The sequence below is a fragment of the Haemaphysalis longicornis genome, unplaced genomic scaffold (assembly GCF_048455015.1).
Source record: "Haemaphysalis longicornis isolate Haplotype H1 unplaced genomic scaffold, Haemaphysalis longicornis Haplotype H1 scaffold_3, whole genome shotgun sequence".
Lineage (NCBI taxonomy): Eukaryota > Metazoa > Arthropoda > Arachnida > Ixodida > Ixodidae > Haemaphysalis > Haemaphysalis longicornis.
In genome coordinates, this window is record NW_027526335.1 from 44,122,163 (window position 1) to 44,148,501 (window position 26,339).

At 48.2% G+C, this 26,339-nt stretch overlaps 1 protein-coding gene across 2 annotated transcripts in view; it reads left to right on the forward strand.

Annotated features, from left to right (window-relative positions):
• The window catches only part of LOC144174357 (methionine adenosyltransferase 2 subunit beta-like), a 15,248-nt gene extending 1,061 nt beyond the window's left edge, over nucleotides 1-14,187 (forward strand). For both annotated transcript variants that reach the window (XM_077703014.1, XM_077703015.1), the window contains exons 4-6: nucleotides 81-236; nucleotides 327-520; nucleotides 13,925-14,187. In XM_077703014.1, coding sequence (XP_077559140.1) covers nucleotides 81-236; nucleotides 327-520; nucleotides 13,925-14,046 — 472 coding nt within the window. In that variant the 3' untranslated portion in view covers nucleotides 14,047-14,187. The remainder of the gene's footprint in view (nucleotides 1-80; nucleotides 237-326; nucleotides 521-13,924) is intronic.
• Nucleotides 14,188-26,339: the final 12,152 nt, after the last annotated feature.

Below are 26,339 nucleotides of genomic sequence, written 5' to 3' on the forward strand. Positions count from 1 at the left end.
TTACTAAATCAAGAACGTTGTTCGCTCGCTGTGAAGCAGAGAGAGAGAAATCCTTCGAGACTTTCCACATTTTCCTTGCAGGAAGCTGAAGGGGCGGCGTTCATCTTCATAAGCACAGACTACGTCTTTGACGGCCAGAACCCGCCCTTTTCCGAAAGCGCGAAGCCAAATCCCTTGAACAAGTACGGCGTAACGAAGGCAGAGGCCGAAGAAGCCGTGTCTGTCCGTGAAAGCAGGTCGGTTCTTGACCCAGTCGTGGGTCCGCGGGAGGTTACAAAATATGGCATTGCCTGCAGCGGCTTGACTTTCTCTTATGCCCGCCGCAGACGCAATCGTTCTGCGCGTGCCCGTGCTGTACGGCGGGGAGGAATACGACGCCGAGAGTGCCGTGTCGGTGTTGTGCCAGCTGCTCAACGACGGCTCGAAGCAGGTGAAGGCGTCCGATTACGAGATCCGCTACCCGTCGCACACGCACGACGTTGCCTTCATCGTCGTCCAGCTCGCCGACCGGAGGCTTCAGGTAAAAACACCCGCAGCGTTATTGTGTCACCATAGCCCTCTTATAGGCGTGACAACAGTCTCCTCGCATTGCGTGGCGTTACGCCTATGTTAAGGCAGCTAACGTAAAGAAAGACTGTTTTTAAAGCGTAAGCGCGTAAGCATCCGTGGGTGCCTCCCCCCAGTAATCTCTCTCTCTCTCTCTCTCTCTCTCGTCAATCTGTATCCGCCGCTGATCTGAACAGAATCATTCATTTTTAAATGCTAGGGACCATATATGGTTATGGCTAATATCGTGTTCAAATTAACCTGTTCTAACCGCGTATTGTGATTGCATCATATTTCCCTCCGTGCGATGTACACACGCACCCCTTTTCTTCCAAACCGTTCCAACATTGAAATTCCTCAAAGAAGCGGCTCTTGGTAAACGACAGACGATTGATTGAGCTCCTGCAAGGATAGATCCGATCAGATTGGCAGTTCGCTAAGGCGGAGGTCAACACACAGAAAACAAGCGCTATTTAGAAAACAAAGGACGAGGCGTGGACGGGACAAGCGCTTGTCCCGTCCACGCCTCGTCCTGTGCTTTTTAAAAGAAAACAAGCGCTATAGCGCTTGTTTTCTGCGTGACTATGAACCAACACGCCCAAACCTTTTCCCTTCTTGAGTTCAACACGCTGGCCCGCGCGTGCTTGCGCGGCCATTGCTAAAATCTGAGACTGACATTGGATTCGCCACAAATAAACTGACGCTTCGAAACAGGACTTAAAGATTCATAAGCGTTGCGAAGACAGGCGTAACGTTTTTGGCGTCGCTTTCCTTGACAGTAAACAATGTGCACTTTATTACTACGTGAATTCATGTGCACCCGCAGGAAATTTAACAAGGTCAAACAAACTCGCGTTGCGTATCTGAGGCGGAGGAAAGCAAGACTATTGTCCGGGGAAACGTGAGCAAGGTAGAAAAGAAATTGCATGGAATCTGCATAATTGAAGTATCTCTGAGCAAACCGAACTATAAATCAATATGCTCGCCCTCGCCTTACTCTGTACACGACCATGCTTGCATTGGCCAGGCATCGTTCTCGAATGCACTTTCGCTGCGACGAATCTAAATGAGTGAATAATTTTTCAAGCTCAAATCTTCTAAGGCTCATGGAAGGGTGGTGAGGGTCTGGTTTTGATGTACCAGGTATGCAGATCTTGAAGCGTGCTCGAAGCTGGTGACCCAGAAGTAGCCATGCAGCCATGCAGGACACGAAGGCCAGTAACACCTGACGTTAATGTTGAATTGGTGAAGGTGCCCATGAGTTTTCGGTAGCAAGGGCGTAGCCGGGGGGGGGGGGGGGGGGGGGGGGGGGGGGGGGAAGCACACCGGGCCTGTGCCCCCCCCCGGAAATGTTTCGGTGCCAGGCTGGGGTGCGTTCAAGTAGCCTAAAGAACCGCCTGAAGTCGTCTGCAAGCGCAGAACCTGCAGTTTTAAGGAAATTCTTGTTCATATGAAGCAGAAAAACAAGGGCTACGTCAACGTCTGATCCCTGTACCCGCTCCAGAAAAAGAAGAAGAAGAAAAAGAAAGGAAGGCCGAGAGGTCAACCAGGTGTAGAGCCCGGTTTGCTACCCTGCACTGGGGGAATGGGGCTCAGGAATAAAAAAAAAAGGGGGGGGGGAGAAGAAGAAGAGATAGGAGTGGGAAAGCGCGCACTCTAGTCCCGTTTCGGGCACTATAGTCTTTCACGCAAGTTCGTTTCACTCAGGAAACGTAAAAGGGCTATCGTCGCCTTCTGCGAGGTCGATGGTAGAGACCGATTGACTTAGAATAGTTTCCACCGTAAATGGTCGATTGTCCAATCGGCTCAGCGCGGTGGCAAGCACGCTCCTCTCCGACGAGTATTCGGGGCAGCGACGCAGCACATGTTCTATAGTCTCTTCCGCTTCGCAGGCGTCACAGTGGGCGCTGCTGGCCATCCCGATGAGGAAGGAGTAGGCTTTCGTGAAGGTCACTCCCAACCACAGACTACAAAGTAAAGTTGACTGGGGTCGAGACAGCCCATACGGAATACGGCGCTGAAGAAGAGGATCCCTGAATATACAGACGGGGATTCGAAAAGTCCGGTGTGTTCCATTGCTGCATGGTAATCTTGCGTGCAAGGGAGCGAAGCGTCCTGGCGGCATCGGTCCTTGAAAGCGGGAAGCAGAATGGTGCGGTCGCTCTCATGGCCTGTACGGGCAGCTTCATCCGCAGCACGTTACCGATGACCTCCGCAGTGACCTGGAAGCCACTGGAAAATTACGTCATGGCCGGCTGTGATGGCTTGATGGAATTTTTCTCTTATCTCTGTCACCAGTTGTGTAGGGGGCCGTAGCGCAGGGCTGCGCGTAAGCTCTGTAAGGGCAGCCTTGGAATCCGAAAAGATCGCCCAATTTTGAGGAGTAGCTCCGATGATATGATCAAGAGCCCTCACGAATGGCTGCAAGTTCTGTAGCTGTCGAGCTCGTGGTATGGCCAATTACGGAATCGAGTTGTTGCAAAATCTGCTGGCACAAACACTGCACTGCCGAACTGGATGACGTTACTGAGCCATCTGTGTACACATGTTTCCGGTCGTTGTACCGTTCATGCCAGTAACAGCAGCGTAAGCTGTTGAAGGGCAATGATGACAAGTCGGCTTTTTTTCGAATTCCCGGAACACTGAGACGAATCTCAGGTTGTGCCAGGCACTCCAACGGGGAGGTCGGTGTTGCCGCAGGGGCGTACCTTGAAGGGATTTCAGCCCTGTGCGTTGTGATAATGGCTGAAAAAGTAGATCGTGGTCTACTTTGAGGAAGCTGCGCCCAGATGGTGAGAAGGCAGCCTCGTGAGGAGCCTGATGTACAGGCGTAGTGTTTCAGTATCCACGTACGTTGCTATTGGGTGTTTCTGAGCGATGCAAATGGTGCCCACTCTTGATGCGCTACGCGGCAAACCAAGACACGTACGCAGAGCCTGCGCTTGGACGCTCTGTATTACCCGCAGGTTAGTGGTACAAGTTGCTGTCTATGTGAGCATATACAACAGTGGGACGTGCCCGTCTCCGAATAGCTCTGGTGCATATCGCGCCGGATACACCGAGCTTCGCCGGGAACCTGCCGCGAGACGATCGAGGCAGTCCCGCTGTTTCGCTGGCGAAACAGCACGGCCGGGAAATGGTGGAACAGCAGGAAAAGCCTCATATAGGCATACATGTGGTCTGGACTTTAGCATGTCATTCCTTGTCTTTACACTGGCACAAAGTGTAATAACATGACAGAGCATGTCACTGTATTTTGTTCAGTCAACTATCAATCCTTGATATGTTTATTTTTCTACGAGATCGCATTTCAGTGACTATTGGCAGTTCTATAATTCCTGCTGTATGAAAAGCATTGCTCTGCCCATTTTGTATTTTCTCCACATCAAAAAACTGTGCGATTCTCTTTATTGCAGAACTTTGTCTTTTGGCACTATTCCGCTGTTTCCTTGACCTCCCTCTTGGTTAAAATCAGCAGTCTGTATTTTCTTAACTGAAATTTTACTGAAGCCATGACTGTTCGATTTGACGGCGAGGAAATAACAACGAGATTTCAGAAGCGTGCAACAAGCTCAACATTCAACAGAAGCGCAATAAGGTGTTCCGCTAAGCGTAAGTTTACTATTCACGTTACGAGCACAAAAAAAAAAAAAAGGCGATTACTTAAGGACAAAGACGCACGTTTGCTAGCGTCCCCGCCATAATACACGAATGTGCCGCACGTACAGTCCAGTGCGATTCGAAGGTTGTCGCGGGAAACCTACTCTTTCAAATGAAGCAGACAGAACACTAGCTTTAAATTAGCAAATCTTTCATGCCAGTTTCGTCGGCGTAGATAAAAGGCAACCAAGTATGTGCTTCGTAACAACGAATGTATAGCTTGAAACCCATAAGGTGGCAAGTCAGTCGTGCGGGCCATTGTTGTAGCATGGAACAGCCAACAAGTGAGAGAAGAGTGCGAAATCTTGATATTCATGGTTCCGAAACGAAACCGTAGGCCGGTGGCACGCTTGGCCGCTCGATGCTGGCGCGATAACCTTCAAATCGTGCTCGACTGTACTTCATAGCTGATAAGAAAACTTAGTCCCTTTCCTAAACGAAAATCTAAAACACGCGAATCTTGACAGTAAACACCCAGTGTTGGCCTCCACTTCCGCCTGACGAACTTCGGGGACTGCGCTCCTCACGAGCACACTCATGGTTACGCTCACGAGCGCGTGCCCGCATAACCGCCTGCTCTACGGACGAACGAATCACCCGTGGCTTACCTATAGACCGGTGAACGGGAATTTAGTCAATCATCATTATCATCATCATACAAGCTCCTTAAGGTGGGCTTTACTGTTAGTGTTCAGCATACACAAATTGCATGTTGAAGTCAGTTATTTCAATCTTCGTTTGAAAAACAACGGGCAAGAAGCCTTGTCTACATATTTCCCCCTCCCATCTTTTGGTCGACCGCGCCTCCCTCTCCCCCCCCCCCCCCCCAAAAAAAAAAAAAAAAAATCCTCGCTACGCCCCTGTTTGGTATGCAGGAGAACGCGGTGTCGCCGCCGGCCTCGCTCTTAGGGTGGAAGGTGGAGTGAGTGAGTGCTTTATTGCCATAGAAAGTGGGAAAAAAGCGAACTGGGGATATTTTGAACTCATTTGGGTGTTCACCAGCATACAAACCAGTCCGGGAGAAGGGGAGAGGGCGATGAAAGGGGATAGGTGAGAACAAATGGGGACAGAGAGAGAGGGAGAGAAAGAGAACGAGATAAGGAGTGGGTAAGGATGACCGGCAGGCATTGGGCTACAGCCGGTGGATGAGGTTGGTCTCATCCACCGAACGGTGTCCTGCGTAAATGACAAAGGGAGCAAAAAGGCTTGTACGAATTCTTCCGTGACACACGTAGAGCGATGGCGTTTGAAGCCTTGGAATGAGAATGGCTTGCACCCTTGGGACATCACCTGAGAGACGAAGACGCAGGGAATGTTGTGGCTTGTCTCGTAATCGGGCTACCTCGATTCCCTCCCACTCTACATAGTCCTGAAACTCCGTATTCTTGAGTAGCGTCATCTGGCGCCTGCCTTGGAGATGGCGACGTGGCATCAGGGTGAGTTTCTATCTTCCCAAGGATGAGTGGGTTTCCCGCGGTACACAGCGAATGTGCACACGACATCTTCGTTATTCCAAGCTAGAGCCAGCGTGAACCGTACTCCGGACTATGGCAGGGTATTTGGAGACGAAGTGAAGACTTGATGGACTGCGCCGAGTTTGTGAAAATGTTTATTTGAACAGGCTTCTGCATGTGTCATAGCTGGAACTGATCGTCGTAACACGATTTCTTTCGCTATAGGTTGTTCGAGCCAGGGGTAAAGAAAGAAAGAAACAAAGTTCATCGACCCTCGCAAAAGATGGTTACAAGAACAGATATATCCAGAAGAGGGTCCCATAATTGATACTGCACCGAGACCCTCGGTGTATTATTACATAGAAAAAATGCAGTGAATGCAGCCAAAGACAAATTACGTAGTCTCGAATATTAGAGTTAAAGTAACAGCAGAGCAACGTGCACGGTATGAGCCAGAGGCCGCAGGAGGATCGCCACAGTCCTCCTGCGTCCTGGAAAGCCGCCAGCCAGGCTGTCGAACTGACGGCATGTTAAAGGGACACTGAAGTGAATTTGTCAAGCTCCCGTTTTTGCTTGCACTGTGTAGACTGGCTCAAATTAGCACACTTTTCATCGTTTTTACGATTGACAAATCGGTAATTATTTTACAAAGCGCTAAAGAAGAAAAACTACCATGCGCGGTTTGCGGCGGCCGCACCAACTAAAGCTGTGACGTTAGGAGGAGCGGGCACCGTGATTGGACGATGCCCAAGGTGAGCAACCAAACAAGTTTCGGTTTCGGTTTCGGTTCTGTAAAACACAACCGGTGGCGTTGTTGGATGGGCATTCTCAATGACTCAGTAATCATCGTACCGCGCTTCTGCCATGTTGTCAGCTGTAAAAATGCATAAAGATAAGCCTCCTAGGACGGCTTGGAATCGTAGCATTCACTAGCCGAAACCTACGCAGTGCATGAACGCCCTCCGCGTACCCGTAGACGCCCAAATGTCATGCGCTTTTCCCCCATAATTGGAGCGTGCCTCCCTCATGCCTGTATCGTAAAAAGCGTGTTCGCACCAGGCCAAGGGTCTGTTCATTCTGGCCTGTGCCCACTGCCTGCAAGCAGTCGGTGCTTATGGCAAAGCACGCCAACGAGAACTCGCTAGCGCGCCATGCATGTGCCAGCCTGCGCTCGTTTTGTGAACTAGTTCGTGTAGCCATGAACGTTGCGGCCCAAAAAAAGGTGAACTCAATATAGTAAACATCAGCGGAAAACAAAAAAGTTAACTTACAAAAAAAAAAAAAGCACGTACCCGCGGGGATTCGAACTCCTGACTTGCAAAACATTTGCGGTGACATAACCGGCGCCCCAGACTACTGAACCACGGAGCGGGACGCGAAGGCCTTGCTAATATAGGGTATATATTGTACAACCGGTTTACACTTTCATTTAGTTTTGGCATTTCAAGCAGCTTAGGTGACTATTTGTTGTACTGCGATCGTGCAGTAAGCGTCGCCCGAGTTTCCACAGTAGCTCACGTCTAGCAATTGCATTTCGTAGACGGAAAAGCGTTCGCAGATGCGTAGTCGTGCTGCTGACCGCTGTGCTTGTTCGCCCAGCGCAAAAAAGTGCTTCCCGCGCCCTAGTTTTACGCTGTACGGTAAAAATATCAGTTGATTTTATTTCCTTAGTACCAATATTGACTTCGCTGACTCTTCTCCCGCCTTCAAGAGGCCTTATATTTTCCTACTGGCGTACCAGTCAGCGAAGCGTCGCATGTGCGCTTGTGCAGCGCTTGTGTGAAGCGACCTTGACTTGGAGCTAGATACAGTGTACAAACAAACCAAGTAAAGAAAGGCACATTCTTCCATTCACAAACGTGTCCTGGCTTCGTTTCAACTAAGCGAACGAATTGCGACCAAGCAATTTTTTTTAACCTCCTTGATTGCGACGACCCGCCGGCGGCCGGCGGACGAAACGCTGGGCCGACTGACTCTGTCGGCCGGGGAGCCGTGCAGTAGCGCAGCCGTGGCGCAGCCAATTGCCAGCTCATCCCCTCCTGACGTCACACGAAAACGCCACAGAAAATGGGCGAGCGTAAAGAGAGGAGGACAGCGTTTGCGAATTAGTTTTTCTACTAAATAAAATCGCGTAAACGCGCCTAGAGTGGTCGAAACATGGCCTGGGGACTCCGGACTACAATTTGCGCTAGTAATCCCGCAATGTTTACATATCACTTCAGTGTCCCTTTAACGCTGCAAATTGCAGGAAGTACATCGCATGAGATGTGACCAGCGCGCGCACCATCGGGCAGAGGTGAGCCTATTGGCGGTGAGATGTTTGAGTGGCGTCCCCTGGCTCTGACGTCAGCTTAGGGACTCGCGCCGCTGTCGTCTGCTACACTCGCGCCGCTGTGGTCCGCTTGTGAGGGGCAGCAAGGCCTAAACGAAAAAATCACCCGCTTTGATCTGTTAGGGCATTAAAAAGAGTTTTTTTCTTCCGGTGATTCTGTTATTTTTTCAGCTTCTGACAACTCTTAATAACTTCAAGCTGTATACCGCACAAATAAGTTTGCAGCGAACGAGGAGAGAGAGAGACCAACTTTCTTCAGAGCATCGGTCAGATAATCATGTGTAGCTCGTCCTTTCTAGCTTATTTGCGAGGTTCAGGGCTCAGACCTCCTCGATGAGTACGTAAAATGCGTAGGCCCCCCTAAAGTATTTTCGAGATGCTCTTATGAAGACTCAAAAGTGAATGCTACGCACCAAGCAGCGCGTCCTTACACGCGCATCGCAAAGCAGGAAACAAAGCGGTTGTCTTCTATTTCATTCGTTGTTGCGTTGTTGACTTGTATCAGGTGAATGTTTTTTCTATGTCCAACGCATTAATTTTTCTGCACCGCCACACACGTCTTATTAGAGGTTTGGGGATGTTTGAGAGGAGCACATAGTTCGTGCGGATATTTTCTTCAGGCTGTAAGGCATACACTATACCTTCTTCAGAAATTGGCTATCGGTATGGCTGCGTACAAGAAGGTGCATATTTGCAGTGTACGTTTATTCACGTGCAAATGCGATGAGAAGGTTTGTGCTACGCTACCACGAAACGGCGCAGACGACGTTGTCCAGAGTACTCGAAGGCGACTTTTCCGCCCCGAATTTCTATCGTAACTAACGAACTAAATCTCAACCCAAAGAGTTATGTCATGATTACGGTGTTGAAGGCTTGATATACTCGCTAAGAAACGCAAGAAATAGTGCACGTGCCGGTTTTCAGAGTTACGAAGAATCATGACCGATGAATATCTCCAAGCAGCTATTTATTGTTTTCCAACCCCTTCAGGCGTAAAAATCAGATCCTTGCCTACTTGGGGTGATGTTCCACGAACTGAAGAAAATTACTCTTACTCTCTGTCCTGGACTGAGGAACCCGCCCACTAACCAGCTCGATTTTACTGCTAAAGTTTTCTCCTCCTCCCGCTCCTTTTCGTACTCTTGAGTGCAGTGTTAGTATTGCGCACATCTGAATATTGGGAAGGCATGGCTGTCGGAAATGTACCGAAATGTCCCTCAAGCTATGAAGAAACATATTACTGTATTTTACTGTATTTTACCGTACACGTTACCCGTTTTGCTCAATGAGCATCCATACTGATTAGAAGCCTGCACCAGCATGCGCCTATGCACACCGTACGTTATTTGGAACTCAACCTGCATTTTTTTACGCCTCATGATGCATTTCGGCATACTTTAATTCCATGACAACGTAAAGTGATGTGATACAATACTTTCGAGCGTTCGGCAAGGTTACAAAAGCTGTTTTACCTTACATACGATTACCAGGAATCATAGTGCCTTCTGCCAAAGCCGACAGCCCCGATGGCCTGGAATTTGTTTTCGTCTTGCATTTTCGCTTTTGTCGGTTTTTATACTCTGGATGTTCCCTTTGTTCGAAAGAGTTCTGAATACAGAAGCTGACGCCTAGCTCCGAATTTCCGCACAGGACCGGCTTCGCAGGAATGGGGCCACGCCGGCAATGTTTCTTCCGAAGCGGTGTCGAAAACTATACTGTAAATCACGCCTTCAGCTAGAGTGTGCGATTTTAAGTCTTTTATTATGATAAAAAGTTGCGCATACGCAAAATCTGGTGCGGACAAACATGAAACTGAGCGCAAAGAAACAGCAGGTAGAGCGAGCCCGAGTGAAGCAGACGACAAATTCGAGAATCCCTAAGCCGACGTCACGAAGACGCCCTTCGCAGCGCCGCCCGTGGTCGCGCTCACCGCCAATAGCGGGGACCGAGTTTCGTTTGATGAAAGAGAGCCGGGTTCTCCTGTCGTCTGACATGATCATGTTACGTACTCACTTCGTCTAAAAATGAATGGTCCCTGCAGCGACTACGGCCGTGGGAGCGGTCTCCGCATGCATGGGGATCTATTTGATCAACAGAGTTTTGCTTTTGGAAATAGTCCGCTATGCCCATCAGCTCGAAGATGCGTGATCAGCCTCGAACTTGCAAGATTCCATCTTCTCTTGAAGATGGTTCAAAGCTGTCTCCACTTCCAACAACCTTTGATCCGTTCACCGTGATCCGCGCCGAAGAAAGCTTCAACTTCGTTTCTCATTTCCGCTAGGATGTCGGCTTTGAATGCAATAAATGTTGCCTTAAGTTTCTGAAGCGCTACCTTGGTGACTTCTTGCATGAGAGGATTTGTGAAGGGGTATTGCTGGCGCCCCTTTGGAAGCAATATTGTTGCCATTTTTTCTCGTGCTGGCTTTATCCATGCAATTGGGCTCGCTGGTGCGCGAAACGTTTGAGATGTCCTTGACACTTCGTGTCAGTGGTTTTCCTGGCTCCCTTTTCCCGTTCGCCATTGACGCGTACGAGGGAGGTGAGAACTCGGGCGGCTGCTCTGACGGCAGCTGAATCTTTGCTTTCGGTACAGTGGTTTCACTGCTCCTTTGATGGCTTGACTTATACATTCTGGTAGGAATAGATTTTTACTAAGATCTCGTTTTACATTTAGACTTGCCTCGCCCGTTCGGAGCGCTGTGTGGAAGTCTGTCGGTGCACCTTATTTATTGATGCGCTCGAGTTTCCTTTTGAACGCTAGCGGTCGCTTCTTTCGTTCGTTCGCATAAACAGATGGTGCTCGTGCGCCTCCGCGCTTCGCGCCCCTATTTGCATTCTCGCTCAGATTGCACTAAGAATCAAGCCAGTTGTGGACGGCGACAGGTGTCTGCGTGACGGTTGCGCGTCGTGCGTACGGCATATTTATAGGTTTGTACGTAATAGACATTGCAAACAGGCAGAGATTGCGACGAGCTTGATGAAATGCACTTTCCGGAATGTACTTGTGGCCGTGCCTGTTTTCAACTGGCTGTGCGGTTACGATGTCGCGACAGTAGCTACGCAAACGTTCATGCAGATCCTGGTTAGAGAGGCCAGGCTCGTTGGGGGTAATCCCGCGAATTCGGTATTGTCGAACGACTCTGTACGGGTGTGTTTAATGATAGACACTTGCACAGAGTTCAGTAACAGCCAAAAGGGTTGCTTCAAGGCAGGGACGTACCCAGAGTTGGGTACATTTGATAGGGGTGTTGGGGGGAAGAGGGGGGGGGGTACCCCTTCCCCCTTCCGCCACGTCTCCTCGCGCACATTCTGAAAGCACCGTCATATAAATCCTGGACTTGACAGGTAGTGTTTGGTGGTCAACACTGGGCGCATGTTGCAGTATGGCGAGTACGTGGGGGCTTCTCTAACCTTCCACAGTGGGCGCAGTGCGTGGGCGCAGTACGAGATATACGCGGTTGTACGGGATCAATGACCACGCGTCGTTACGCAGCTTCCCAAATAACAGTACGAGTCGGTTTTACCTTGATTAACCCCCCTCTCTCCCCTCCTTCGAAAAGTAATCCTAAGTATGTGCCTGTCTAAACGGGGTGTTTAGTGCAATCGCTTGCACCCCCTTCGCTTGCAATATTTGCACAGGTACCATATCAGAGTACTCAGGTTTTTCAAAACCCAGAAGATAAATAATGTGCTGAAAGCTCCGTCGGTTTTTCTTTTTTTTCATTGTCTTGCCATGCGGCATACGAAATACGATGTAGAGAAATGAGAAGAGAAGAGGTATAGGAAAGTAAGGGAAGAAGAGGGACATGAAAATCAAAGATAGCAAGGAAAGCAAGGGGAATCGTGGTGGCGGGGAAGGTCTACACGAAAGCGGAAAGTCCAGTTCCGTGCAGACACTTCAGTACAGGCTTGTAACAAGCGTTATCGTGTACTTATAGCGACCGTGGTAGTCCAACTTAATCAACTGGAGCCCAGTCTCTGTGAGTGCGTATACTGTCGAGTGGTCTTCGCGCATCCGGGCACACTTCAAGCAGGTGCTTGGCATCTGTCTCAGTTACGGCATCCGGACACTTGGGACAGGCTCCTGGATCTTCTGGAAGGAAGGCGAGTGAGAGACTTGATCAGCTAACTGGTTACGAAGATTCGCACCATTTCCCTGAACCAATTGTACCCGGATCATGAGCTGTGCTAGCTGTCTTGTTTCAGCTGCCAGAATTGAGGAGTCTTCTTCACTTGCTTGACGTACAGCGCTGAGCGAATCGGTGTACATATGCGCTTGTGTGATGTTGGGCACTGCGCGTATCGCCCTGTTAGCGTCATTAATGGCCTGGAGCTCTTTCATTTTGGTACAACTTCCAACACTGCGTAGGCAAACCAGCTAAGGAGCTGACCTGCTAAGGACTGTCTTTTTAAAATGCGCTGGAACTCATAGATTCCACCTCGAAAAATATCCGCGAAGTAAATGGGTACATCGCAAGTGTACATGTGTAAGCGCACGGGTGCGCATTCGATGGTGTAACCGTCAGCATTTTCATCCTAATTTGTATTAACACCGCTCAGAATCCGCGTCTGCTTTTCGCGTCTGGTCGGACTAAAATTTGGGTTGTACTGTCGCTTAGATTAATTGTAGACTGACCTATAAATAGATATTGCCACTCGCGAGCGAGCGGCGTTGATTGCTTGATACGCGTCCGTACGAGTCGTTGGCGAACCACGCACAACAGTTGACGCCTTACAGCTCTCCAGCAAGCGATCAATATCGATTCGTTGCCGAAAGGTGTATACAAACGGTCAGGTGCGTTGCCAGCGCCTATACGCTTCTCTATATCAGTGGTGGAATTCACGCAATGACGGAAAATTAGCCCCAGACGTCTGGCCGAATGTCAACGCGCAAACTTGTGGACCCGGCTTTTCTGGACTGCCTTAAGTTTTTTAAGCCTTGTTTTAAGTTTTGAGCCTTAAGTTTTAACCCTTACGTTTTAGACGAGATTAGTCGAGCGGTTTTGCCGTCGCGGTAAATTTGGTCGTCATTTGACCGCAGCTGCGCCGTACGCCGCCGCTGCCGGCTTGGCGCATGCGCTCGCCGCAGCTGGTTCGCGACTGACCACGTGATTCGCCGCGTGCTTTCGAGCTTGGCCATGAATGAGAGCGAGATGGCGCCGTCTTCTCTGAGCGCTGCTCGTACAGCATACTGAAGCTGCGCGGGAGCATGGTTGCTTTGAGCCGTCGTCGGCAAGCGGTGTCTGACACCAGCCGGCGGATATCGCCAGGCGAGCCATTTGACTCGGAAAACGCCGGAAGCGGGACCACAATCGTGGATAAAGGCAGTCTTTGAACGAATAGTGTAATAAATGCTGCTAAATCGAGGGTTAGCCAAGTCTAGCTCAGCCAGCCCATTTCCAGGGTTAGCTGAGCTAATTAGCCGCAGCCATTTTTCAAGGATAAGTGACAGGGCCAGTACAGAAATCGTCGGTGGATAGATCCGTCCCGAAGGCACCCCCGAAAGACTCGGCTCTTTGCGCCACACCGTGGACCTCCGTGGACTTCGTCTGCGCGCCTTTTCCGCGCGCAAAGGTCGCTGACCGTCCTGTTGGGTTGGCGTTTATAACAACAACGATTAAGGCTTTCATGTTGGGATATTTGGTCGAGCATATTGGCGGCAGGCAGGAAGGACGCACACGGACATAGCGCTCTGTCCGTGTGCGTCCTCCCTGTCCTTCGTCTTTGGCGGCGCTATTCATACCTTCAACAGCGATTACTTTTGCCCACGTAAAGCGCAACACGGTATGCTAAAACATTTATATACTCGTCGCGTCAGTACTTTCCACATTTAAAAAAAAAATTTCCTGTTCGTACTTTCACGTACATGCGCATGTGGCTGGGCACGTGACCGACGCGATTTCTCTCTCCCCGCCCCTTTCTTCTTACGCAGGACCGAGCCGTGAAGGGCGTGTACCATTGGTGCGGCCAGGAGCCGCTGACCAAGTACGCCATGGTGCAGGCCATCGCGAAGGCGCACGCGCTGAACGCGGATCACCTGCTTCCGGACCGTGAGCCCAGCAAGGGAGCCCCGCGCCCACACGACAGCAGGCTGGAGTGCGGGAGGCTGCGGGAGTTGGGAATCAGCCGGCACACGCCTTTCCTGGAGGGCGTCAAGGAATTCTCCAAGTTCCTCGTCCGGCCGACCGTGTGAATGGCCGATGTGCTTTGGCAGCTGGGCTCTCTTCTTCAATCTTCAGTCTAGAAGTGCTAGTCTCATTATGAAGTGCAATGGGTATCTCCTTCCTCGGCTGAATACGTTATTAGGCATGTTTTGATGGCTCTAGTTGTCTTCTTTTGGGGAACCCTCGGGAGGAAAACGCAGGAAAGGGGTGGATTCCAGACTGCCCTTGTACGGCCTGTTAAAAAGAAAAAAAAGTACATTTCGATATATTTTCGGTACTTATTTTGCTATTGGAGCGGTCTTTGCTGTTAATATATATTCGTTAATATATTTGTACGGGGATCTAGACAGTTGTTGTGTCAATGGCAGGAAGTGTATCCTCCACTTGTCCTTTTGAAAAACGTTGCGTACGACTTAACTGTCAAGGCGCTCCCCACGCTGCCCATGTAATCGATACATATGTGGGAAGGAAATTACCTATCGGTATATAGAGGTAACCGTGCCCGCCTTCACTGGGGTGAAACAAGGGGTTATTATCATATAAGGGCGGAAAAATTACGTATATCACCCCTTGCCAGCGCTTACCAACATATACCAATACTCACAAGTGTTTTTCGATGAGTTGTATCAAGTATAGTTAAAGATTATTACCTGCATATGAAACTGGGTGAGCAACCTGCAGCAGTGGTGATGCGCGGTTCTTTGGAAATGCCACCTGAATAGTCTAACAAAAACGGCTGTAATGCAGGAAGTGCCTGGGCTGGATCAGATGAATATTATTTACGGCGCGAACATGTGTTGTATCAATTGCCCAGAACCTGGACGCGAACACAGTATGCGGATGCGTGGAAGAACATAGCGATCAAAAGTTCGCGCCATGCTTTTGTTTCTGTGAACAGAGAGTGCAGGTGCCTGGTTATCTAAATATCCTTAACTCTACCATGTTTGTTATACAACAGCTTGGTGTTGGTACAGCAGTTGCGTCTGGGAAGCATAAGCTTTGATGTTTTTCTGTGCCTTGATGGATTTTTTTTTTCGATGTATTCTTCTGGTGTGTTCATAAATAAAATTGTTTTTCGTTTGGGTTTTTCAACTGCGTCTTGTACTTTCGTTCAAAAACGTCTGCGATCTTGTCAGTGTGAGTGCAAGCACGAATCATGGTAGCGACGTTTGGTGATAGATTTAGGAAACAATAAGAAAAGGGTGTTGATTGTTGTGGCCAGAGGAGGAGTACCGTATAGAGCGGAGCATCATTGGGCACTGCGGCTATCGGAAGAGGAGGCGCTTGAATCGATGCGTGGTGATAGTGTTGGAACGTGGACGTGCTCCTGCAGGGTGGAAATCGGGGTGATACGAAGTTCCGCGATTGTGCACACAACTCAGTTGGCAGCCTCAGGTTTCGTCCACTCTTGCGCCGTCAGTTTGCATAGAGCTTGTAAAAAATGCTGTGAGGTTGGAATTTTGAATACAGCGCCTGGTCGCAGTGACACCTCGGTTTGGGACCCTCCATTAACGTTGCGATCTGATGCACAAAACGCGGAGCTATACTTCGTTTGCCTCACGCAGTTAGGCTAGGTAGAGCGAGCGGGATTGACATGTATTCCAAGCCCAAGCACCCTCGCTTCTTCAGTAGTAGATACTGCAATCGCGCCAGTCCAAGGTTGAAAGCTGTGACCGGAACGGCTAACAGGAAGTTCCGGCTTGTTGGAAAGGAACATCGCCACAGAGTGGAGTTTTCTGAAGGCCCATAGTTGTATACATGTCGTCGTCATCATCATGATTCACAAGACGGGGCACAAGTCCGCTGCCTTCATGGTCTTTTGGGTGCCTGTGAATTGGGTGCTTACAAATGAAGCCGCCTTTGCGCACCTACACGAATCTGCATCAGATCGCCCCTTAATCTTTCTCTCGCTTTAAAACGAGAACTTCAGGGCGTACTGTATGAAGAACTGTCTTTTGAAAGTTACCATAACCGCACAGCCTACGTCTCTAGCTGCCGTTGTAGATCGCATTACTTCAGTGTTATCGCCCACGAACTTTTTTACTAAAAAAAGCCAGCGGAAGCTTCCCTCCTAAGAAGCTGCAAGATACTTACAGAAACATCACCCGTGGCAGTATACGTGAAAATTCGATTTGGGTGGAAATTTTCTCTCCTGTAGAAGTGCGGTATTTAATGCATCTAGCAGGTGGGACAACTAATTTCGTGGCTATAGGGTATCCGAATATAACGCAGGTGCACTATATACTGCGTCGAGTCGGCGGCGCACACGTGAGGCATTAATTCAATTCTTCTTTCAACGACGTCTCAGCTTTCAGGAAAATTTGAAAGTTCAAAAAAAAAATCACGAAATTTTTATGGAGACCTTGGATTTTGCATTTCTTTGAATTACGTCTCCACAACTTATAAACAAAGACAAAATACTTTACTTCTGTCACCAAACAGGTAGCATTTTTTTTTTTGCTAATGGCGAAATCAGTGAAAATGTTGGAATTATACTAAATTCTCCATTCTATTGCCCACAAATCAGGATGTGACTGGTTAAATATAGGCGGTAAACAAGGTGCGCTTTTGGACACCGCATTAAAAAAATAAGGTTGCGTCTCCTTAGAAAAATTACGGGGCGATCACATGCAGATTTGTTTTGCGTGCGCAAGCAAGCCTCATTTGCAGGACTCTAGTGCGAGTTAGTTGGTTCATGGTCCTCAAAAAAAAAAAAAAATCGTACAGCGTGAACAAATTTACCGAACGGGGGCTAGACAACAGGTGCGGTTTTGGAGACTGGGTTTTTCATCGCTAGTCTGTGCCTTACGTGTTTTCTACTCATTCGTCCTGTTTGGTCGCGCGCTGTGCGATTTTTTTCGAGCCTACCTTGGTTCGTTTTTGTCATTAAATTAAGCGAGTCCACATGGCCTTGCTTGCCCTGTTAAATGTGTGTGCACCACACTCAACACAAATTCTTGCTAATAAAGCGTTGTCGTATACACCCCCGCGGATATATGCTGCATACTATTACAGCAAAGCTGTATACCTCTGCCCCCAACGGTTTCATCGCCGTGGGCAAAAGCGATCTTCATGGGCAAAAACGCCAAGCCACGGCCCAAGACGCCGAGCGCATGCGTCAGGATAATCAGGCGTAGAGCATAGAGCTCAGAATTCGTTTAAGGAAATCGAATTATGGGTGATAACAATGAGGCCTCCCCACCATGTGTTCCTGGTAAAGATTATGTTTGAAGATTATCTCTGCAGGCTAGGCAGGATTAGTGTCACTAAATAGAGCAGTTCTTGCCCAAGACGCCGAGCTCATACATCAGGCTAGGCAGGACCCTGCATTTGCCGCATCTTTGTACATACTTCTGCTGCTGAAATGCTGCTACACGCGTTATCTTTGATTCACATTCGGAACGACGTCAGTCGCGAGTAGCCGCAGAGCAGGGAGGACAAGCCAAGCCAAGCCTGCCAGCAGCGTTGCCAGATGGTGAAATTCGGCACCGGATTGGAAAAATCTGGTGAAATTTGGGGGCTACTGGTGTTGATGTACCGGAACGGCTACACCAGACATTATCTGGTGAAAACTGGTGAAAAATGTTGAGAAATGGCTTGTCACTTGAATTAATCAAATTTACACCGTTTTGTTAGTCTTTCATCTGCAGTTCATAGGTGGCGCCACTTTCTCGACATTGAGACTTGTGGCCATGGAAGAAAGAAGAGTAGAGTATTGTTATTCTAGGCACTGTAGTATTGTTTCTTCCATGCTTGTGGCACTTGTGGGTTGGCCATAGAGGAAAGAAGGTAGCGCTTCTTGGTCTTTGTTGTTGCACGGATTTGTCGTCGGCGGAGGGGGTGGAGGTGGGGGGTGAAGGGGGAGGGTTGTGTGGGGTTGTTGACTGGCGGCGTTGAAGGAGAGGAAATTTCTTGGTTGGTGGCCGCCCTCAGTGCACCTCTCCCATCCTCTTGTCATGAATCACTTTCTCGATCGGTGAAAACGGCGTTTGACGCGGCGAATAAAGTTGCTGGTGTAGCCATTTCTCTTCGGGTCCGCGATGACGGCTTTTTCTTCCTTTTTACGTTCGTCGAGAGCCGAAAATACAGATGACGTGTGAATTTAGGTGGTAAGAATCAAATTGTAGGTAGCTTCGGTATAAATAGGTTTAACACTTGAAGGCTGAATTGATTTGCCTGTCTCTTCATCAAAACAAGGAGGAATTGTGTTTGTCTCTCTTTCCATGGTGAACTGAATTGCTGATTCAATCGAATTGAGGTGCAACAGGAAGTTGTCCGCTGTCTTTTTTTTTTATGATACAAAAACAGTCATCTCCGCAGCGGAGAAACACCTTGGGCCTGTCGGGAAATATATTCAAAAAGGTTTTCGCGCTGGCCCGCCGGCCCATATGTAAACACCGGCCCATATGCGCCGGACCCGCGAGGTGGAGAGAGAAGGAATGAGAGAAAATGAAACCCACGCCACGCAGCGGCTCCGGGCCGCTAGGATCACCACATTAGAAAACGAAACTATAGTTCATACCACAAGCTAGCTGCAGCACTGTGGAGGCTACATTGTTATCAACAGTGCGCCCACTGAGGGCGCCTAACTCGCCGTGAAGGGGGTCCTGAAAGAACATTCCCTTCTCCCCTTTCGGCCAGCGGCACCGCAAGGCCTCGGCGCCTTTTGTCGTTTCCTTCGCGGTGAATTAGGCGCCCTGAGGGGGACAACAATGTAGCCTCCGCAGTGCTGCAGCTAGCTTGTGGTATGAACTATAGAAAATGTCGCCTCAGAGTGTTTATGCCTAAGGTCCCTTGTATAGCTACGCCACGAAAGTTTCGACCAACGAAAGGTATGCTGCTTCCATTTTTCGCTGTAAAAAGGTTAAATAGCCGGAAATACATCATAGGAGCCATATATTAGTGCTGGTGAAATCTGGTGAAATTTCGGACAAGATTTGGTGCCGAAGCCCCTTTCCGATCTGGCAACGCTGCCTGCCAGAGTTGACCGACTAAAACGCATAAACAAAATGGCGGTGCCCATTAACCGTCAAAGTGTAAACAAATGTCACGTAATGCGAACTGACCAATGATCATCGCGGCGGCACGGAACAATAGGAGAATGAAGTGCCGATGTTCTGTACCCTTTCTAGTGACGTCCACTAGCCGAGCGCAAGCGACAAGCCCGCAGTGACGACGAGAAACATCTCATACCCCGAAAAGCGAAAACACCCGTGTGTTCGAGACTTCAACGCACGTTAAAATCACCGGATCGCCAAAATTAATCCGGCACTCTCCGCTACGGCGCGCCTCATCTCCTGTGTAGCGTCGGCGCGTTAAACCCCACAATCAAATCAACCTTTCATACGCTCCTCCATCACAATTTGTGGTGGTTTACAGCAGCATTGCCGGAGATCCACTTTCGCAAGGCGGGATGGCGACCAATTTTTGTGGACGGCCCTTATAATGCTTACGCACTAATTTATCGAAGGATTCATCGGTTGGATTATTGTCTGGCTGAAATGGTTCAGTTTTAGAAAGCGTTGTGCTATATGCCTTTGCACACATGTGCTCTTATGTAAGTATGTAGCACTGGGAAATTCTTCACAGCATGCGCACAGGCTTTGGAATGCACAGATTTTCCAGTGCTCGCGCACTAATAAAATAATTGAAATGAAAAGAACATGATATTTTACTGCATCAATGTGCCTTCTCATGTAAAATTACCCAGAAACAAAGTTTACGATCAATTTCAACCAATAACATACTTCGCAGCAGCGGTCATAAACAGCGTGAAGCCTGAAGGCACGTTTGCCAACCTCCCCTTCAACTTGCCATTGGCACTGAAGTCCGCTTTAAGAAGTTTGCTCCCCCTCTTAACGTCGCCTTAGCCGTGCGACTTGTACGCATGGAATTGCACATTTCAGCGCTGATTTAGAATAAATTTGCAATACAGTGCATTTATTTAGACGGATCACATTTTTTTTGTAAAAATCCATCCACCGCAGATACGTGCTTTGCACGATAATTAACTTCATCGCATTTGTAACCGACAAACACAACCTATTCAATACATGTTTGTGTTGGCTATGCTGTGTACGTGTGCAAGATATTTGACAATGAATTTTTGTTATGTGGGTTTTAGGGAGGATTCAGATCCAAACCAAGCAATAGATTAGTTGCTTGGGCAGGAGGCAACTCTTTATGCAAAATGGCATTGGTACCTTTTTGCGCACCTATATTTCGAAACGGCGTCGGTATTGTTCTCTTTAAGTGCCCTGTATATACAACTACCCTCGTGCTTGAAATATGAAATACAAGTTCTGCAATGATTCAATGTGGCACGGCAGTACTGATGATAGTGCGGCAAGATCAGTTCGCCACACCACAACTTTATATACACACCCGAGCACAGCTTGATAATGCGGTGATTTTGCATGTTAACAATAAAAACCGGAGCAACATATTTAGAGACGTCGTTGAACGTGACGGGATGAGCTTTAAATTTACAGCGAACTTAACATTAACAGTCGCTACGAAGTTTTAAGGCGTCATTTGTAAGGACATTTTTTTAGTTTGTTTTTCGAGTGAAAATCGAGACAGCTGGGATAGTGAAATGTCACCGTGCCGAAAGCGCACACTGAAATTTCAGGCTTCATTATATCTAAAGTCCCAAAACCAAATCTTTTTCAGCCCTGCAGATTGGTCAAGCAAGGTTCAGGCACAGCCGGGCTAAAGCGGCGGCGGGCTAGAGCGGCGGCGCGCGCGCCGCCGCTCTAGCCCGCCGCCGTTTTAGCCCGGCTGTCCCTGAACGTTGCTTGACAAGCGCCGCCGCTCTAGCCTGGCCGTGGTTCAGGCTACAACTCTCTCTGGCCTCACACCTCGGGAAAGTTGTAGCCGCTAGTGTACCCGCGCCAACTTGCCTCACATGAAAAATTCAGGTGGAAGTTCAATCAATCAATCAATCAATCAATCAATCAATCAATCAATCAATCAATCAATCAATCAATCAAATCAACTTTATTCGCCTTACTGATGGGTACAGGGGAAGGAGCAGCCACAAAAAGCTGCAAAAAGTTCAGCGCGGTTGTCGCATAAAACTTCCTCGAGACATGTCGCTAGCTCACCTGTGGTTGCAAAAGTTTCCATTCCGCGTAACTCGTAACTTCCACAGACGGGCACCGCATTAAACAAAAATTCAACTGCCTTGACCCATCAACAGCTTCAGCCAACTAAAGATAATATACCGCTCTTGCATTTAGATCTCAGAGCTGTCGATGCTGTTAGACCTCATAGTCCTCATTATTGTCAATGAAAATGTGCTCTGCATTTACGGACAACCATCGGAGGCGAATTCTTCCTGTGGTTTCTTTGAGCATTGCTTGTATGCAGATGCAAAGTCAGTTCGCTGTAGCCGTAATCAATAGTACAAAAAAAATGGGCATGAGGAAAAAGGGGGGCTGGTGAAGATTTCGAACTGCAGTCATCGACATTCTTCTTTCGGGCTCTACAGGGATTTATACACACACCCCCAGCACCCCCCTCCCCACCCCCGAAGCTTTTCGACACCCCCAAAAAAGATTCCACAACCACGAGCACCTTGCCCGGAGTTTTATACACCCCCCCTCCCCCAACACCCCTCAACCCCTCCCCCCCAAGAGTGCTTCGACACCCCCCCCAAATCGAAATTTAGTATAAATCCCTGGGGCTCTAGTTAGAAGTACGCGGTAAGGCAACAGTCTGGCAACGTCCTTGACCTGACGAGCGTAGATAGCGCGACCAGCTGTCGCGTCCGCGCGAAGGAAATCAGAGTACAGAGATGGCCAGGATGTCGTCTCCTCTGAAGCCAGGCACGAGGTCATCTAAGGAGTTTTTCTTTGGCTGTAATGCCTCCCATTCCAGTCGCTGTTCATATCGACAGAGAGAGATACGCACAAGTAATATACCCTCCTTTCATGTTATTTCATTTCATTTTTATTACACTAAAGACCCCGTTGAAGGGGTATTCAGAAATGGTGGGTACATATATAAAAAATTAAGACCCATATTTTATTACAGCGCAAGGTAATTTGTCACGGTGTTCAAAGATGTGGAGCGGCAGGTTATGATGGTGATTTCGTTAGAAATGCCTGTTGCTGTACAAAAAAAAAAAAAAAAACTTTAGCATCCTCAGAAAGTTGAAAGAAGCACGAAAACTTTCTCACATTAAAACTACGTGAAAAGTGCGTCATTACTTCGCTGAAAGTGCGTCCAATCAATCGTCAAATCTTCGAAAACCCTAATCGCAAACGAAGAACGAGTCCATGCGACGATTTTTCGCGCATTAAGTACGAACATCTACGAACAATCTCAATGAATACCGGCCGGTACGTGTTTCATTATTGAGATAAACGTATACTATTGTACTCCTTCTTCATGATCGATGCGTGTATTGTCTTATCTAGAACCGTTTCTTTTTCGCGCTTTTAGAGTAACCATTTTGACACAATGGAAGACCGGTTTCACGCACGCGCCGTGTGTCGATCCCGAGATCTTATCAGAGCTTTTCGGTCGACCAGCCGGGCTATGGGGAATGCATTAGTTTTTAACAGCGGTGCTCTTTAGGCCGAGCATTGTCCGCCCGTCGCTCCAAAAAACCTCGAAGTGTGAGGGAACGTGACGAGGCAAGGAGCCCACGAGCAGGGGCTAGGGATCGAGGTACTGGAAATCGATCCGGGGACCTTTACGCCGTGAAACCGCAACCTAACCACTGGGCCTCCCCAGAGACTTTTTTTTTTTTTCCAAACACCACCTTTGTTTACAAAGATATACATATATACATAATGCACTGGCACGCTCGAGGCGGTGACCGACAATGGTACGTGTGCAAACTGTCGCCACAGGAACTCTAACCACCTTTTAGGCGAGCCTTCACTTGAGTCACAAAGTACGCAACACAGTGGGAATGCGGTGGCAACAAAAAACAAACAAGCAGGAAAATATGCCATTCGGGGACATTGTAATATCACAGTACATGAACAGAGAATTGTGGGAAAGTAACATGCTCCCATGAGGGTGTAAACTCTGGGCAAGGATATACAACGCCTCTTCAGCGGGGAAAAGCGCCTCCACAACGTACTATGGGGCAACGCCACAGCCGTTGCCAGCGATGCATTTCTTTTTCTTTGAAGCGCTGCAGTGCTTGGCATCCTTTTTGCAGTGAGTCGCGGAGCTCCGTGTCAGGATCTGATGCCCCCAACACGCTCACTGTCCATTCAGCCTTTGCCGTAAAGTGCCGCCAGGTAGGACTGGAGTTCCTAGCGCACTCACTGCGTCCACTCGAGCCTTCCACCCGAGGCGTACGGGGTTAGCAGCGGCTGGGAACAAAAAATTGGCCGCGTAAATGCTCCTTTCGTTGCAAATTTAGACAAAAGCCAAGTAAATGCCTCCCTTCGCTTTCCCACTCACCTCTCATGTTGTTGCTCTTGCGTCGCGCTCCTCCCAAGGTAAACACGCTAAAGGTTTGCTCAAGTAAATTTAAATTTACCGCGTTCCAGGCCGGTGCCTCGATGCCAGCGCTGTCGTACGGCGGAGAAGCGCGTGAACCGAGACGCCCTACTTCAACGTTTATAGAACCGCGTGCGTCCAAAGCAGAACGTGGAACCTATCTAGTGGAACCTTTCTTACTTGTTGCCGCTTGATTTCTTAAAATGCCGCCAGAAGCTGTAGTGGTGTGGGCGACAGCAGGTGACAGTGTGAATTTTTTTGTGTGTGTGTGCAGTGGATGTAGTATTTCATTTCGTGAAAATCAAGCATCTAGGATTTTTTTATAAAGGAACACTGTAAATATACCTTGTGTATTATTTTTTGTCTTATCTTTGCGTAATGTCTTGTTCTTGTTCAACAATGTTGACAAGTATGAACATATAAACCGGACTTAGACGTTTAGATTTGGTTGTGAGTATATAGGACTATTGCGCAGTCTTCGTTTCACTTTGGCCGGGTGGCTGTATCGAGTCACAGACAGACAGACACCAGTACCACTGTATAGAGCTCTGTACAGCAATGGTCCAGGAAAAGATGTGTTGAAACGAGTGAAGCGAATGGAAGTGTCACCTGGGGCAAAAACTTTCTTTTTTAAATTGCACACGGGTGCACTTTCAGTCGCAACTTGGATGAAAGAAAGGGGGCTCTCAGTGCCATGGGGAACCGACTGCCCTATCTGCAAACAACCTGGAACGGTGAAGCATGTTTTTATTCATTTTTGGGCCGCAGTGTTCCTTTGGGATGTCCTCCAACGGTCACTCCAGAAAGATTTTCCACTTAGCCCACACGGCATACGTTTTTTTTGTGCATTGATAGAGAGGACGGTGTGCCATTTGACAGTGTCATTTTGTCGGGTCTGCACAGCATTTGGCGTTCGCGCATGGCTTGGCTGCATTGGAATGTAGACGCGCGACCAACGAGACAGTATTTTAGGGAAAGTGTGTCACAGTTTGTTGAAGTTCGGCAAGCGAAGAACTCTCCACCAGAGTGGTTGTCTAAAATTGAACCCCTAACTACGCTTAGGGAATTTTAAATGACAACACCGGCCCTGGGGGGCATGGTGGCATTACTGTGATTTTTTTCTTTGTCATTGTACCTGGTACCTGATATTGCTGTCCAAGATTAGCAATAAAGAAAAAAAAAAGACAGACAGACAGGCAGACATACAGACAGAACAAAATTTCTGGGTTAATTTAAGTAGCCCAAGAAAGACTATCGCCTTTAATAACATGTGCAGCCAATTGGAAAGGACAAAAACGCTTCCCGTGGTCGGAAGCGAACCTAAGACCCCCGCGTTTGAAACCGGCGTCTATCCGATTGAGCTTCATCGCATTTCGGGCGCACAGCATTTCCTTTGGGTTCGTAGCGTGGGCGCTGGCTTTGGGTTTGACCGCGGGTTCTAGCGCGTGCTAACGCGGTCCGCTTTTGGAGATATGTGAAAGCCTGCGTACTATACAATCCGGGCCTGCTAGTCATGGAAAACTTTCAGCGGCAAGTTCGGAAATAAATGTGAGTTGCAACAGTCGTGTCTGAAGGGAGAGGACCGGGCCGCCAGCTCTGTGGTTTCTCCACCCTTGAACCACTGGTGCAAGCCGCGCCATTTTTTTGACAGGACGCCATTGGTCCTACTAACAAGGATTCTATATTCAGTGCCCATATGCAGACGTTGAAGGAGTACTCAGAATGAATAAACCTTGTAGCTAGATTTTGAAGCGATTCTAGTTGATTGATGAGACATACTTGATGCGGGTTCCAAATGGAGGATGCGTATTCTAATTTTGTCCTGACGAGAGACCGATATGCTAGTAATTTTCAATTTTGAGGGGTATGGAGCAAATGCCGTTTGAAAAACCCGAGTGTTTTGTTAGCAGATGTTCGCAATGAGCGTTGTCCAGGTTAAATCACTAGAAAGGGTTACTCCGAGGCATTTGTAGGAAGGGTCTAGTTCAAGATTGGTGCCAGCAGTTTGGTACGAAAAAGCAAGTGGATTTCTACGGCGGTGGAATGAGACGGTATTACATTTGTTAGGGGTTAGTTCTATTAGCCAAAGGTTGAACCATTCTTGCGCATTTCACAGGTCATTTTGAAAAGACATTTGAAGAAACGGTGTTAATTTTACGATAATTAAGCAGTCGTCTGCAAATAAGCGGATGGTAGAATATACATGCATTGGCAGGTCATAAATGTAAATCATAAACAGAAGTGGACCAAGTACGAACCTTTGAGGGACACCTGAGGTTACGGGGTAAAGTTAAATATTTTATCGTTGACAAAAACTAATTGGAAACGGTTACTTAAAAATTCTCCAACCCATGATAAGGCATTTAGATGTAACGCAAGTTTTAGTCGTAGACGCTGATGACTTTTAGTCGAAGACTTTGTCAAAAACTTTTGCGAAATCTAGGAAGATGACGTCAGTCAAGGTTTACATGCAGGTCTTAAAGAGGTCGTAGCTAGCTGCGTTTCGCACGAGAAACCTTTTCTGAAGCTGAGCTGCGCAGGATGAAAAAAAATGGTTGTAATCAAGTAAGTCCATGGTATGTGTGTACATATGTTAAATATTTTTGCAGGTTACGCTGGTTAATGAAATGGGCCGATAATGTAAAGGTGAGTCTTTGTTAACCTATCTATGCACAGGAACGACGACCTTTCCGTGTTTTCAATCTTGAGGCAGCATGC